A 15,883-nucleotide genomic window follows, 5' to 3' on the forward strand; every position below is an offset into this window, starting at 1 on the left:
GGAAGTAAATTGTAGAGGAGCAGTTGCCTTTACCCCTCTCTTTAAGGTACTCCATCTTGGGTAACCCCTCTTTGATTCCTACCTACTGTTGTAAAGAACTAGTCTAACTCAATATTAGGTGAATTCGTTTAATGCAACTCTGAGATCTGTGCGTTCGATCAGTTCATTAATTCGTGAGTTCAGACAGTTGACAGATTTGACATATCATATTATATGCATCCGACTTAAAGTTGCTTTACCGCTGAATATATTAGACGGTAATTGGTGAATCCAGCTGATGTATAAAATTAAAGCAAATATAAAAAGCGCTCATACGCTGTCACTATCGCTGACGCTTTTCATAGTTTATTGCGATAATTGCGAACAAAAGCCAAATAATTTCATGTCAAATATTTATCAGTCGTTATTTCGCTGCTACGGAAATGATCATCTGCTTTTATGAAAACCATACATGCCAAGATTTTCATATTTACAATGTTGACAACGATGTAATTGTTTCCTGCCTGCTGCTTTCTCAAAGAAAAAGCGTTCGGGAAATGAGTATAGTCACCAAAAACAATTTGGATGAAAATGTCAAAAAAAAAAAAAAACGTCTCAGGGGATACAATTAGCAGTGTCCACTGATGCACTGATAGACATTGGCTAAACGTGTTAACAAATATTTCTGTCAATCTGCCCGTTAGAAAAAATTGAAATATTACAGAATAGAAACGAATTCAAATAATCTATACTTTTACGACCAGAGATAACTATGTGAAAGCTTTTTTCTGGGTTTTTTGGCCGTGATCTGCACGCATAAAAACCTGCAGACTACGGCTAAAAAATCCGGAAAATAGCTTCTACACAGAAACGAATTCGTTTCTATTCTGTGATAGTATTCTATATTCCAGTAACCATTAGATTGGATCTTGATATTTTTTGTTATGCTATACTATAATTCCAAAATAGAAGGCTCTAAAATCTCAGAACTGACTGATGTTTTTGCCTCAATTTGCCTCTTGCAGTGACGTACGGAAATTATACTAAACAAATGAGGAAAATTGATTATAAAATATATAGAATCACAACGTTGACAAAAATGTTTTCGTTTCGAAGCGATAATATTTCTGAGAATTTATTGCCTACAATTATGAATTTGGACATATGCTCAAATTTATATTCCATTGGGACTGCACCAATATTCAAATTATCAGAACTCGTTTAGAGCCACCGATGGAAAACGCTATATGAGTCCTATGCCGTGTCTGTGGTCCAGCCTAGTAAATTTTGAATATGTCAATATTGACATGTGCATAACAAAGTTCCCGCTTTGCAGCAGAGTAAAGAATGATAACACAGGTTTGAATATCAAAAATTAGATTGGGGGTAGAGTAAAAGTTTGTATTTTATTTCCAATATTCAGTGAAAATGGATACTACTAATGAAGAAGATGTCCGTAGTCAAAGTATTGATAACATAGATAAAAGTGATATTATAACTATTCTTGTTGCAACAGACATTCATTTGGGATTCGAAGAAAAAGACCCTATCAGGGGTAAGCGATATCTAAATCATTTCAGAATTGAATACCTGTGCTGTACATAATTATTGAATTGATTTATTAGTTTATAAATAATATAAGTTTAAGGATATTCCATGACTTACATGTATGCCTCTGAGAAACATATATTTCATTATTCAGGTCAAGATAGTATCAATACATTCGAAGAAATACTAAATATTGCAGTTGTAAACGAAGTGGACTTCATTCTTTTGGGTGGTGATTTGTTTCATTATGCACGGCCAAGTCCTTATTCCATCTATAAATGTACTGAACTTCTTCGAAGGTAAGCAACAATAGTCACAAAAACAAAATTCCTTTTTTATTAGAAATATAAATGAAACCTTTGGTATAGGAAAGGTACTTGATTTTTTATGTGCATAAGTGCCTACGTGTGAGAAGATGTTGTTTGTGGCTGGCCTGGTTTTAGACAAAGTATATCAACAACAAAAGCCATATCTGAACGGGTGCAAGGAACAGTGGAGTCTTTTGAGAGGGAAGAAGCACTCACAGCTGTATTTTGTGACCTCTCAAAGGGCTTTGACCGTGTGTAGCATTTAATCTTATTTGAAAAACTCCCATACTTGAGATGTCCCAAGGGTCTATCTTGGGGCCTTATCTATCTATACTATGTTAATGAAATTCCCCAGTATATGATTCATTTTAACACCGTTCAGTATGCCGATGATACCAAGTTCGTGAATATTCTAAGGAACAAACCAAAGAGGCAATGAAGAGAATTGATACATTCTTCTCAGCTAATAATTTGTGTCTTAACATAGAGAAAACTAATACACTCACTTTTACTCTGAAAGGGCTGAAAGACTGCCAAAAACCCATTAATTTTTGGGAGTTATTCTGGATCCGAAGCTCGATTGGAAAGACCATATCAAAACATTATAATGTGATATTATGCTAATAAATTTTTGATTGATTGATTGAAACCTATCATTCAGTTCCCAACAAATCAAGTTTTCACAGTTCATCATGTCCAGTAATAGGTTTCGGTTGATTTCAGCAATTCAAATTTTCAAAATATTATATATATCCACTTAATGCTTTCAGATACTGCTTCGGAGATAAGCCAGTTGAAATTGAATTTCTTTCTGACCCTTCTGAAAATTTCAAAAGTTGCTACAATCCTGTTGTTAATTACGAAGATCCAAATCTTAACGTTTCCATTCCCGTTTTCTCTATTCACGGCAATCATGATGACCCTACTGGGCAGAAACAAATTTCAGCTATGGATTTGTTGTCCTCGTCAGGGCTAGTAAATTACTTCGGAAGGTGGAATAGTTTAGATAAAGTTGAAGTGGAACCAATATTATTGCAGAAAGGAGAAACTAAGTTGACTCTGCTAGGACTGTCTCACATCAAAGATGAAAGACTGGGAAGGCTGTTTCTTGATAAAAAGGTATAAAATTGGAAGTGTTGTTTCACAACATACATATATTGTATAATTTTTTCATAAATATATCACATAATTTTTTAAATGTATTTTTTAAAGTTTCAATTTCATTAAGGTTAAATTTATGGCACCCCCAGGAAATGATCAAGACTGGTTCAATTTATTGGTTTGGCATCAAAATAGAGCTACACGTGGAGTTAAAAATTTTATTCCTGATGATTCTTTACCAGACTTTCTGGATTTGGTGATATGGGGCCATGAACACGATTGTAGAATAGAACCAGAAAGTAAAGCCAATGGTGTCCAGATATCTCAACCAGGTAGGTCAAGTTAAGAATTTAAATTTGGTATTATATACCAAATAAACTATTTATATAGAAGCACATTTTAATTTCAATAACTTTGTGACGCTATTCCTGAGCCATCAAGATTTTTCAGGTTTGAACTTAGCTATTGAATTTGGTTGTTCTAATCGTGTTGATTTTGGAAGGGGTGGACTTCATTATTCACCTTTTTCAGAAATTTCCCAGCTGGCGTATCCTGTAAATCAACCATTTTTTGACCATTATATGTTGCCTTTTGTTTTGATTTCTAGTTGGGATATACTGATGTCGAAAATGGAGTCTGCATTTTGGATGAAACTGATATTGATTAAAAAGCTTTCAAATACTACTGAATGGGTTTGGGTCTTTGTACTATCTGTTTTGAGGACAATCGGAACATTTTGTATTTCGTAAGCAGGCATAAAAAGAAGAACTATTACTGAATGATCTGCATTTTCCTTAAATAGTTTTTATTGACATTGATTGTTTTTTTCTTCGGAAATTTGTCATCATTTGTGTTGAAATGAAGATGCTAAAACTAAACAGTTTTAGTGTAGATTTTTCTTGCCTTCAATGTCATGAACCACTCTTGCTGGCGAAACATTGAGAAGACTAGAATAGGAGATTAATTTCTTAATCAGTTCCGATTCTTTCTAAATATAAAATTCAGGTTAACAATAATCATTATTTTTAGTAGGTATTTCATATAACTATTTTCGAATATTTTTAGGTAGTTCAGTTGCTACTTCCCTAGCTTTAGGAGAGGCGATTACTAAAAAAGTTGGCATATTGAAGATTCATAAAAAACTGTCTAAGATGATTCCAGTGGAACTAAAAACTGTCAGACCATTTATATTCCAAGAATTGGTACTCAAAGAGTTGAACCAATTGATTGATGAATGTGATGGTTCTTTAACTCCCATAGAAATAACTGAAGATATTGTTACTAAAAAAGTTGATGAGATGATAGAACAGGCAAAAACTTTAGGTGAGGCGAAAAAAATTTTGTTGGGGTATTTTTTTTATTGAACTGATTGGAAAACTGTTCAAATTTTACGTGACTATGAAGGTTCAATTCTCAAACATTGCATTACAATTCAATCGTTATCAATTTCAAGCTGTTTTTATAATATTTCCTGATATTTCTATATTTCAGGTAGAACTCCAGATGTAAGCGAAAAACCATTGATAAGATTAAATGTGAAAGTTAGAGATGAAAAACAGGTTTTCAATACAATCAGATTCGGGCAGTCTTATGTTGGTAAAGTAGCAAATCCAGAGGATATGGTAAAGTGTAATGTTATAAGACAACCTATTAGAGGAGACAAAAAAGGAGATGGTATCAGTCTGAGCGTGAGTGTATTTTCTTTTAGTATTCATGTTTGTTGAAAAAAAGCTAATTAAAATGCAACCTATCAATAAAGTTCGAGTAAGGTCCCTGGCAGTGGTCTATTGATAAACCAAGTATCGACATTTTTCATCAAGTTTTTCAGGACACTTTCTCTTAAGACGTCTTCATTATTACAAATCCAGAATAGCGCCGCAACAGTTTTCAAATTGTTCATTTGAAAAAAGTTGTGATAAGCAGAGTTTCCTGAGACGATTTGTTGTATGTTACTGATATTTGAGGAAGTGATGCAGACTCCATCTCATCATTATACCACTCTAGGTTTGACATATTTGACTTGGGCGATTTCATTTTGTTATAATGATCAAATGTGATCCTAAAATTGTCACATTTGATGAAAAATTGTGGAAATTGTGGAACAAACTGTAAGATACAAACACTGGAAAACATTAATCTCATATTTCTTAGAAATCATGTCATCTTAAAATTGATGTTTTTCTATTCCAAAAATGAGATTCATTATGATAGATTATTGGAACAATACAAAATTCTAGACGTTTTGTTGTCTAGGATGAAATTTACTTCTCAGGTTTTTTAGTTACTACTGAAAAAAGATCTTTACAAGTACTTCACAAGTACCAAGTAAATAATTTTCTCCACTTTTATATTCCAAAAACATATTTTTCATGAGATGTCCTATATAAAAATGTAATTTTAATTTAGGAGGTTGTACCTAGTAAAACAATACCATCTATTCCTATGTATAGGGACTTCCAAACTTTACCTATTGATAACGGCCATCTTGTTAAAGCTACATCTGTCAAATTAGTTGATATTTATTTAGTTTGTTATGTCAAATCACCATGGATGGATATAACATTCAACAACAAGTGTAAATATTAAAATTGTTTTATCAAAATGGGTGTTTTGTTCGGGCAATATACCACTCGCTTCGCCCATTTTACGATCGCCATAATCGTCCTACCGAGAGGACTATTCGCAATGAGGTGGATGAATTTGGGTTCACTGGTTCAACGTTCAGCACCCGTACCTAGTCGAAACGCATGATCCGCCGAAAACATCGTCGCTGTCTGTGAGAGTGTGTAGGAAAATTCGAGGCGGTCGATTTCGCGTCGCTCACAAGAACTCGGCCTTTCGCAGAACACAACTTGGCGAATTTTGTGTCGTGACTTGGGCCTGCACCCGTACAAAATTCAACTGCCCCAGGAACTGAAGGTAAACAACCTTAGACAATGACGTGTCTTCGCTGAATGGGCTCTGGAGCAGTTGATAACTGACCCTAATTTTCATCGAAAAATCATCTTCAGCATGAGGCCCATGTCTGGATGAATGGGCATGTGAACAAACAAAATTGTCGAGATCCAAAAGCGTCCATATGAGATCCAAAAGCGTCCAATTCATCCCGAAAAAGTCACTGTTTGGTGTAGATTTTGAGCTGGCAGCGTCAACAGTCAACGGCGAGCGCTATAGGTCGATGATTACCAGCTTCTTTTGGCCTGAATTCGATGATCTAGACGCCAACAACATGTGGCCTGGCCACATTGGATATTCTATTCGAGATTTGAGGGCATGGTCATCTCACATGGAGGGGATGTGAACTGGCCACTGAGATCATGCGATTTTATCCCGTTAGACTTTTTCTTGTGGGGTTTTCTTAAGTCGTAAATATATGTGAATAAGCCACAAACCACAGCAGTCCTAAAAGCCAACATTACCGATGTCATTGGACAAATTCAGCCTGATTAATGCGCCAGAGTCATGAAAAATTGGACGTTTCGGATGCGCTCCAGCCAGAGAAGCTGTGACGAACATTTGAACGATGTTATTTATTTATTTATTTATGTATAAACACGGGCAAGCCCAATTTAGATATAAGTAGTACAGTGCTATTTAGTACTTGATGCAATACAGTGGATTAAAAGTAAGTTATAACAATAATACGATTCCGAAGTAAGATAACAAATAGATTATTTGAGAAAAAATTAAAATGTATAACAATATGAATTAATATAATTCTTGCAGGCAAGTATCACTAGACACAATACAACAACACAAGCAGAGAGTATTAGATGGCTAAGTGAAGAATATGGTTTTTAAAGTGGGGTACTGATATATTAAAGATTTGAAAGTTATTCAAAGAGTTACCCAATCGAAGAGTTCTGGGAATAAAGCCGTTATATGAATAATTTAATCTGTGAAAAGAAACGTAAAACGTTTGCACCTGTCTAGTTGAACGACTGGGGACAAGTAAAGATATTTTGGAGAGAAGCTCGGGACTGATACTCAGTCCGTTGATCATTTTGAATAGAAGTATTAAATCTCTACGTTTTCTGCGAGCCTCAAGAGAAGGTATGTTCAAAATGCATTCCAATGCAATATAGTCATAGTATACACGCATCTTGAAGGCAATATATCGCAGGAAATTGTGCTGTACGGCCTCGTGTTTCACTTTTTGTGTAACGTAATGAGGGGACCAAACTGTGGAACAACAATTGAGATGAGATCTAACCAGGGAGATTTAATAGCAGTGATGTTGGTGAAATCACAAGTGGTTCTCTTTATAAAGCCAAGCATAAAGCAAGATTTTTGAATTACAGCGGAAATGTGTGATTTATAGCTAAGTGTGGAGTCTAGGATCACACCTAGATCTCTGGTTTCAGTAGCAGAATGTAAGGTCACATTATTATGTTATATTTCACATATAATGGCATCAATAGGTCTTTCAAGCAAATAAAAAATTTCGATGATATCTCACACACACTTTGTTTCATTTAAATTTAAAGATAAGAAGCGCTTAGAATAATATAGAATATAACATTTTCTTTTGACAAAATACAATAGCTGGATAGCTTGATGTAATAATTCTACCATCAAATGGTTCATTCGAAATTTCATACATTTTGAAGAACAGATATTTGAACAGCGGTTAGACTATTCATTTGGCAATACTGAAAATCAATTTAATTCTTAGTATAAAATAATGCGAAAATTGACAAAGTAGAACCATTATTTAAAGCAGGTAAAAAAGACCAAATGACGAATTATAGACCAATTTCAGTTTTACCAGTTTTATCTAAGATTATTGAAAAATCAGTACATTCTAGATTGTTTGAATATCTTGAAAAGACAAAATTATCAAATGATGGGCAATTCGGATTTTGAAAAAATTGTGACACAGTCGGCAGTATTAGGTGTCAAACAAAAAAATGTGGAGTTCTTTCATTGGACCTGAAGAAAGCATTTGAAACTGTGTTTAGTTTATAATTGTTTTCAAAATTATTTAATGAATAGAAAGCAATATGCCGATATTGGCGACATAATCAGTTGAAAAAAAATAAGTGGGGTACCGCAAGGATCAATACTTGTACCGGTTTTGTTTCTTATATAATTCAATTCTTTGGCTACAGTAAATTTATTTGATAAGTTTGAAATGTTTGCTGATGGCACCACTTTAATTTACAATGGAAATAGTATACAAGAAATCAAAATTAATATTTCAAAAGACCTTGATCAAATATCTTTATGGCTTGAATTACATAAAATGACACTGAAATTTCAAAAACCTTCATATATGTTCACATCAAAAAGGTCTATATCAATTGATTAAAAAGATCCAATTATATTTAATAATGAAAATATTGAATACTCTCCTAGTGCTAAATTTCTTTGTCTTATTCTAGATGAAAATGTATTATGGAGAAAACAATAAGAAAAGAGATAGCTCCCATAATTGGAATTTTATTCAAAATAAGAATTGTTGTATCCCTAAAATACCTTAAATTGATTTATTTTTCATTAGTATATTCCAAAATTCAATATCTTATATCAGTATGGGGTATGGAAACAAATTCCTTATTGAAACCAGTTAAAAAACTTCAGATCAAAATTATAAGGTGTATATACATGTTGAACTGCAAGGAGCCTACAGTCAACTTGTATAAACCAAAAAAATATTAGATTTGTCATTCTTATATGAATTCAAATTATGTACCTTCATTCATTTGGCCAAAAATAAGCTCAAATATTAAAATTTGACTTTCAAAATCAATGGTGACCAACACAACCATTTGACAAGATATTCAGGGAATCTGAAATTAATAAAAATGAAAACAAATATTGGGCAAAATTCGATTTATCGTAAAGGTATCAAATTTTACAATGAGCTATCGAATGCTTTAAAAAAACTGAATTAACAAAAATCCCGGATTAATTTGAAAAAATATTTATTGTTTGTATATATATTATCTGATTGGTACATTTATGTTCATGTTGATAATAATGTATATCTATGTATATTTATATTTTTTTTCAAGTTTCACTTCCGATTTATCTTTATGTTTTGTGCTCTGTTCGTACTTAGTTATGTTATTTAGTATTTTTTTAATTATTTTTTTTCCCCGCTATAAACATTGTATGTTTCTTGGGAAAATAAATTGTTATTATTATTAATAAATCGCTCGGAGAAAGTACCCAGCAATGTAGCTCCTTTAGTTAATTAGTTCTACAAGTTTGAATAAAAAGCTACCTGAATGAGTCAAAACTGACAGTCAAATATTGTCATAATATACAGCTTACCATTCATTTCTTCCTAAAGTCACAATCAGCAACTAAGTTCACAAGGTCAAGTGAGGCAATTTCTTCTAGAAAGTGATCCTGTATAACTTTTTTCTATTGTATTGCATGAAATCATGTACCGAACTCAGTTCCTTCTATGAACAATCTTATTATTTTTTTTTCAGGATACTCCGATAGTAGCCGAAAGAGTAGAAGATATTGTCCTGGAGCATTTTTCTGAAAACGACTTATTGAAAGTATTTCCGGTAGGACCTCTCGTTGAAAGTGTTAAAAAACATATAGATGCGAATGATTCAGAAGCATTTTCTTTGACAGTTGAGTGAGTATGTAATTTAATTATTTTCGTTTTGAGTAACTATGATGAAAGTAACTTAATTGAAGTAACTACTAATTCATTATTTTTTCTTCATCTCAAATTATTTTAAATGGAAACAGTGTTGAAATTGACTACATGCTTTCATTTGTCTGACTTGAACCCTCAAGGTATATTACGAGCCACTGCCTTGAATTGAATTGATATTTATTTCAGTTATTTATATCATACTTATCATTATCATCGAGAATATTTTAGTCCCAATCATATAATTGTGATGCACTGTTTGGAACTTTTGGTGTAGTAATGAATATTACTGGAGTTATATCCCAACAACAAACCGTTATTTTTAACACCTCGACACGTGTTTCAGTCACCAAATGATCATCTTCAAGAGGAAGATTCATCTTCACTTGGTGATCGAAACACGTGTCGAGGTGTTAAAAATAATGGGTGTTGGGTAGAATTCCAGTAATAGCTAATCATATAGCTTCTAGGTTGGATTTGAGTTTTCAACTTCTCAAGTGATAACATTCTGAAATATTTTATGTATCATGTATTTCTACTCTACCCATAAAAAATAATTGAATAATGAACTCCGAGACTGCTAATATTGAAATTTCATCACTGAAGAATTAGCGATCTTATTGTGAATGAAAAATGAAAATGATATTGACCTAACACCATCTTTCTAAATATATAATGAAACTATAATGTAAAAACTACATTGATTTCAAGTGAAAGTTTCAAAAAAAATTCAAAAAATGAAATAACAAAAAAATACATGTATTGAGGATTTTTGTTTGGGTTTTTTCATATTTCAAACCTTATGAAAATTGAAAATAATAATTTTTTGATATATTTTTGAACAAACTCATATTATAATTGCATTATTAATACCATATTCATGATAATATTTTAGGCATTTGATTAAAGAAACCTTGGACCACTTAGCAGAAAGTATGCCAGAAATAGAAGATATTGAGAGTGTCGTTAACAAATTTAGGATATCAAGGGAACAGGCTAGTTTGTCTTCGGTAAGTGATAAGTAACTGAAATATTGAAAAAATGAACATGTGGGAAGAACCAGACAAATTGCTATTTAATGTTCAAATCAAAGAAATATAGAAACATTTCCTGAGAAAATATAATATATAAAATCCCTTGAAAATATAACACAAAATTACAGAAAATATTTATTTTATCAGTCGGTTGCTTGAAGAATATACCTGTGAATTTAACTAGTTCGGACTTCCATTGTCTGATATTATATAAAATGATTTGAAATCCCTGAAATAACTAAAAAAGAAGAATTAAAAATTAAAGAAGAAGAATAAAAATGAATAGCTCAAAAAAACAATTATATTAAGCAAAAACCTGAAATGAAATAATAGTGAAATAAAATACAAGTAAAATTGAACAAATTGAACAAAAAATAAATAAAATGAAAAGAAGTTAAAAGATTCCAAGCCAAGTTTTTTTTTCAGCTATTAATTTTTATTCTTCTTCTTTAATTTTTAATTTTTCTTTTTGTTATTTCAGAGATTTCAAATCATTTTATATAATATCAGACAATGGAAGTCCGAACTAGTGAAATTCATCATGAAACATTGTCAATCACCTTCAAACAATATACGTGTGTTGTGTCTCAATTATCTATTTTGGAACCTATGTTGTTCCTAATTTATATAAACTCTTTTTGTCAAATCTTGCAATTAAGAAAACACTAATGTATTCTGCAAAAATTTACAATAAAATAAAATTTGAAAATTATTTAGGTGAAAGAAAACAATTTGTCAAAATAAGTAAAAAACTAGACTGTTTAATTCCGTTCCATGTGGGTTCTGAAAAAATTTACAATAAAATTAAATTTGAAAATTATTTAGGCGAAAGAAAACAATTTGTCAAAATAAGTAAAAAATTAGACTGTTTGATTCCGTTCCATGTGGGTTACTACAAATCAGTATTAAAACTAATTTTATTCAGCATTCATTCAGGAACTAATGTTGATATTATAAAAGAAAATATCAGGATATTTCAAAATTTTCGTCCGTTTTTATGAGTCTACTTCAAACTATAATATATCCCAATATATCAGTGAATAGTCATTTGATTTATTCGAAATAAGCGCCATTTGAATCCGTGCACTTTTGCCAATGTAACGCAAGTCAATCAAATCCGTCATCATAAAAACTGGGTACTCCGAGTTCGATGAAGTCGACGAAAGCCGTTTTTGTCTGGTCCTGATTGGCGCAGGTTCTACTGGTGAGAAAGTTATCGAAGTGCCTGAAAAGGTGGTAGTCGATTGGGGAGAGGTCTAGGGAGTATGGTGAGTGAGGCATGACTTGGACACTCAATTCTTTAATTTTCAAACGGCGATGTCGTGGAGCAGGATCGGACCTCTTCTGTTGACCAGTGCCGGCTGCTGCTGACGCAATTTTCGGTACATTTCGTCGATTTCCACACTGCTGTAATGGTATGGCCCGGTTGCAGAAATTTATACTGTCACACCAGCCGTTACCACCATACAATAACCATGTTTTTTTTTTTGGGTTTTCACCTTCGGGAAGTGCCTTGGTGGCCCATCAGTATTCAACCATTGTCCTGAATATCTACTGTTGTCATAGATGATCCACTTTTCATCACACGTGACATCAATGTATAGAGTACAAAAGTATCTATCGATCAGAATATACAAAGACACAGTAGAATGAATATTTATTGATATATGGAGCTACAAAAACACATGATATTCAAACTGACAAACTTTTTGAAACTACTTAATAAAACTTTTTTTCTCAAAGATTATTTTGTTTTATTCTATTAGTGGATTAGTTTGTCAAGCCCAATTAGACGACCACCTCAATATTGGTTAGAGAGGATTATAAATAATCAACAGTAGAGGTTAGAATTTCCCAATAGTTAGTTTGGAAATATTTTTTGAAGAGATATTTGAACATTAACTGATAATACATTTGTGAAAAAAAGTAACTTGGGGAAAATTCTTTTGAAAATAACTATACAGGTTAATCTAAGACAATATACTTTAATTATACGAAGATTGTTAGATTATCCGTAATAAACTTATTATTGGATATAGCATTTTTTTGTAGGTCCACAGACTTCTTAATGATCCTAACCGGCAAAAAAAACGAATCCCTAGTAATGAAGATAAAAAACCCATGCGTCAAGGAAGTGATGAAAATGACGATGTCATGGTAATAGACGACGATGACGCTGATGATAATGTTGATATTGGTATCCAAGGTGGATCAGGATTATGGGCTAACTCTCCAAAAAGGCCTTCACGGGGGCCAGGTTCAAGAGGAGGGAGAGGTTCTAGAAGACCTCGTGCAGCAAGAGGAAGAGCAAAGTAAATGAACATTTCTGTGATATGATACAATACATGGAATATTACCATTAAGATCAAATAAATATCAGTTACCTTTTCCTTGTGTGTTTATTCAATTGATGACCTTGATAAGTTACTTTTGAAATCATTAGATTGAGAGACTTTTTCTATTATTGAATTCAGTTTTCAGCTATAATATCCCAAGGACATTGATAACTAACGAAATAATTTTATCACAGTTTTCGAAAGCACGTTATTTGGTAACATCCCGACGCCGAAGGCGGAGGGATGTTACCTAAAATAACGTGCTTGAGGAAGTTGTGATAAAATTATGAGTTATTTATCAATGTTCGAGGGATATTCGGTGAGAAAATTTTTTGCAATTCGAACAAAATTATTTATTGAACACACAGTTATTAAAAGAACAATTCGTATAATGATATTCCGTTGATCTTGCTGTATTTGCCTCGGTTACTGCATAGGTGTTTCCACGCATACTATTGATTATTTGGTTATGATGTTCCTGATCAATATTCAAATAAGGTTTTTTGGAATTTCCATTATTGTGCCCAGTAATGAAAATAATCAACTAAGCAAGCAGCACCTTCACCACCTCTCCAAGCCAATTCCACCGCTGCTATGTGATAAAATTTGCGTAGGAGTCCTATAGGGGTATTTTCATCCCAAAAGTTTATGATTTTACTCATTTCATTTGAAGTTAATGGTACTGAGCTTGTTTTGCGTTTAGTGGGATCTGTTTGTAAATTTCTTCGTGCTGCGTCGCGTGCATTCCGCGCTTGTTTGAATGCAACACTTTTAAAGGGGTCTAGCATGATATTATACTCCTTGTAATACTTTTCTTGTAATAATTTGCTTGTTATATTCCATACGGTTTTAACAGTAGCCTCCTTAAACTCTGTGCTATCCTTTTTTCTCATATTAATCGCCCAATCCTTGAGTATTAATGCAAGCTCTTCGAGAGTACGATTTCCATCCAATTCATATTTTCTGACGTCACAAAACTCCATAAATATTTTCCAAGTGTATTTTTTACTATTGACAGTATTTTTTGGTGTATTTTCTTCAATGATTTTGTCAATTGCCGCATCATTTTGAACACCAAAGCGAGGAAGTGACATTTTCGAAATAAATTGAATTACTGAAATGTCAAACAACTTTATTGTGTTGGTTGCTTAGCAATGTCATGACATAAGTGATAACTACCCGTGAAAACTATCCATGGGTAGTTATCAGTGTAATGATGGTTTCATTGGTTATTTCGACACACATGACTAGAAATAGACAAATTTGATAGGATAATTTTTTTGGCAAAAAATTTTCAGTGTAATGATGGTTTCATTGGTTATTTCGACACACATGACTAGAAATAGACAAATTTGATAGGATAATTTTTTTGGCAAAAAATTTTCAATGTAATAGTGCAGTGTTGATTCAACTCAGGGTTTGGTTATTTTTCTCAATATTATTATATACAGGGTGTTCCAAAATGTCATTTGAATATTAAAGGGGTGATTCTATGGATGATTCTGAAAAGAAAACTATCAAAGATCTATATCAACAGGATAGAGTGGATTATTCAACGAGATCTTCCAAAAAAACTTGGCAATTAACGTTTAGATTTCAAGTAATATTTCAAATCTTCATGGACGTGCACTGGTTTTGTAACAAGTGGCATTTCTTCTGGGATGACCACACAATGTCTTCTTGTTGAAACTTTGTGTATTTTGCTTTCCAGTCCAGCCTCATTTTAATCTTATTGCTTGGAAACTATTTTTTCATGCATTCATAACCTTTCTCCTTGTAACTTGTTCTTTCCAATCAACTCGTTACAGGCTCTTTCTTTGAGGAACAAAGGACACGTCAATCACACTATTCCCCCACATCTTCTTGATAACCAAGTAAGGACCTTTCCATCTCCTCTGTAACTTGGGACGGAACTTCTGTTTCCTCTGGAGCTGGTACAACCACACAGCATATCCACGTTTGAACTCTGTGTTTTTTGCCTTTCTGTCTATTCTCTCCTTGAACCAATCTGTGTTGATTGAATGGATTGTGTTGATTAATACCTCATTCAGAACTGGCTCATTTCCTTCTTCCCTGAAGACTTCCGTTGTCATTCCACTACATAAAGGTGGTGATTTAGATAATCCCTCCAATCTGCGTCCTATTTCCTTAATACCGACTTTAGCAAAAATTATTGAGAAATTAGTCAAAGTACGTTTAGATTAATTCTTAAAACTGCACTGTATTATAAGCAAAAACCAGTTTGGGTTTCAAGCAGAAAAAGATACAAATGATGCTATCTTTTCTTTTTTATATGAAATTTACTCTAAATTGAATGCTGGTGAAGTAGCCGCCGCAATTTTTTGCGATAATTCAAAGGCGTTTGATTGCGTCAATCAGAAAATTTTATTAGAAAAACTTCACAAATATGGATGTAGAGGTGTAACGAACACTTGGTTCGAATCGTACCTTTCAGGTCGGAGTCAAATGGTGAGGACAACGGAACTCTCGGAGAACAGGGCCATTGAATCTGGTGTACCACAGGGTTCTGTGTTATGCCCTATTCTGTTTCTGCTATATATGAATGACATATCTATGATTAACATATCTAGTAGTTTCACTCTATTCGCGGATGATATATTGTGGAAAGAAAAAAACTCAATGGAGCTAAATAAAATAATATCATCCGACTTGAAGAAGGTGAAGAGCTGGTGCGATGCAAATTTACTCTCTCTAAATGTATCCAAAACGAATATAATATTCAAATGTTCGCAAGATGACATTTCAATAGATGCTGCCATATTACAAAATAAATTAAACACAAAGTTTCTTGGTGTATTCATTGATAATAGGCTGAAATTTGATGAATACCTTAAACAACTGAAGAGTAAGATCTCCTCAGGATGTTATGCAGTTAGAGTGGTTTCAAATGAGTTGGGTTTCCATGTCGCAAAGACCGTTTACCATGCACTTATTGAA

General features: G+C 32.9%; 1 protein-coding gene across 1 annotated transcript; it reads left to right on the forward strand.

Moving 5' to 3' along the window:
- The first annotated feature begins 1,275 nt into the window (after positions 1-1,275).
- On the forward strand, positions 1,276-12,979 carry mre11 (double strand break repair nuclease mre11). The gene is made up of 9 exons (XM_023162503.2): positions 1,276-1,534; positions 1,682-1,826; positions 2,606-2,954; positions 3,064-3,268; positions 4,002-4,259; positions 4,428-4,624; positions 9,380-9,534; positions 10,451-10,565; positions 12,642-12,979. The coding sequence occupies exons 1-9, from the start codon at positions 1,408-1,410 to the stop codon at positions 12,903-12,905; spliced, it is 1,815 nt and encodes a 604-aa protein (XP_023018271.2). The 5' UTR covers positions 1,276-1,407; the 3' UTR covers positions 12,906-12,979.
- The last annotated feature ends 2,904 nt before the right edge of the window (positions 12,980-15,883 follow it).

Source organism: Leptinotarsa decemlineata, unplaced genomic scaffold (genome assembly GCF_025532065.1).
Source record: "Leptinotarsa decemlineata unplaced genomic scaffold, Ldec_3_MD MMD2_tig00000133_RagTag_RagTag, whole genome shotgun sequence".
NCBI lineage: Eukaryota > Metazoa > Arthropoda > Insecta > Coleoptera > Chrysomelidae > Leptinotarsa > Leptinotarsa decemlineata.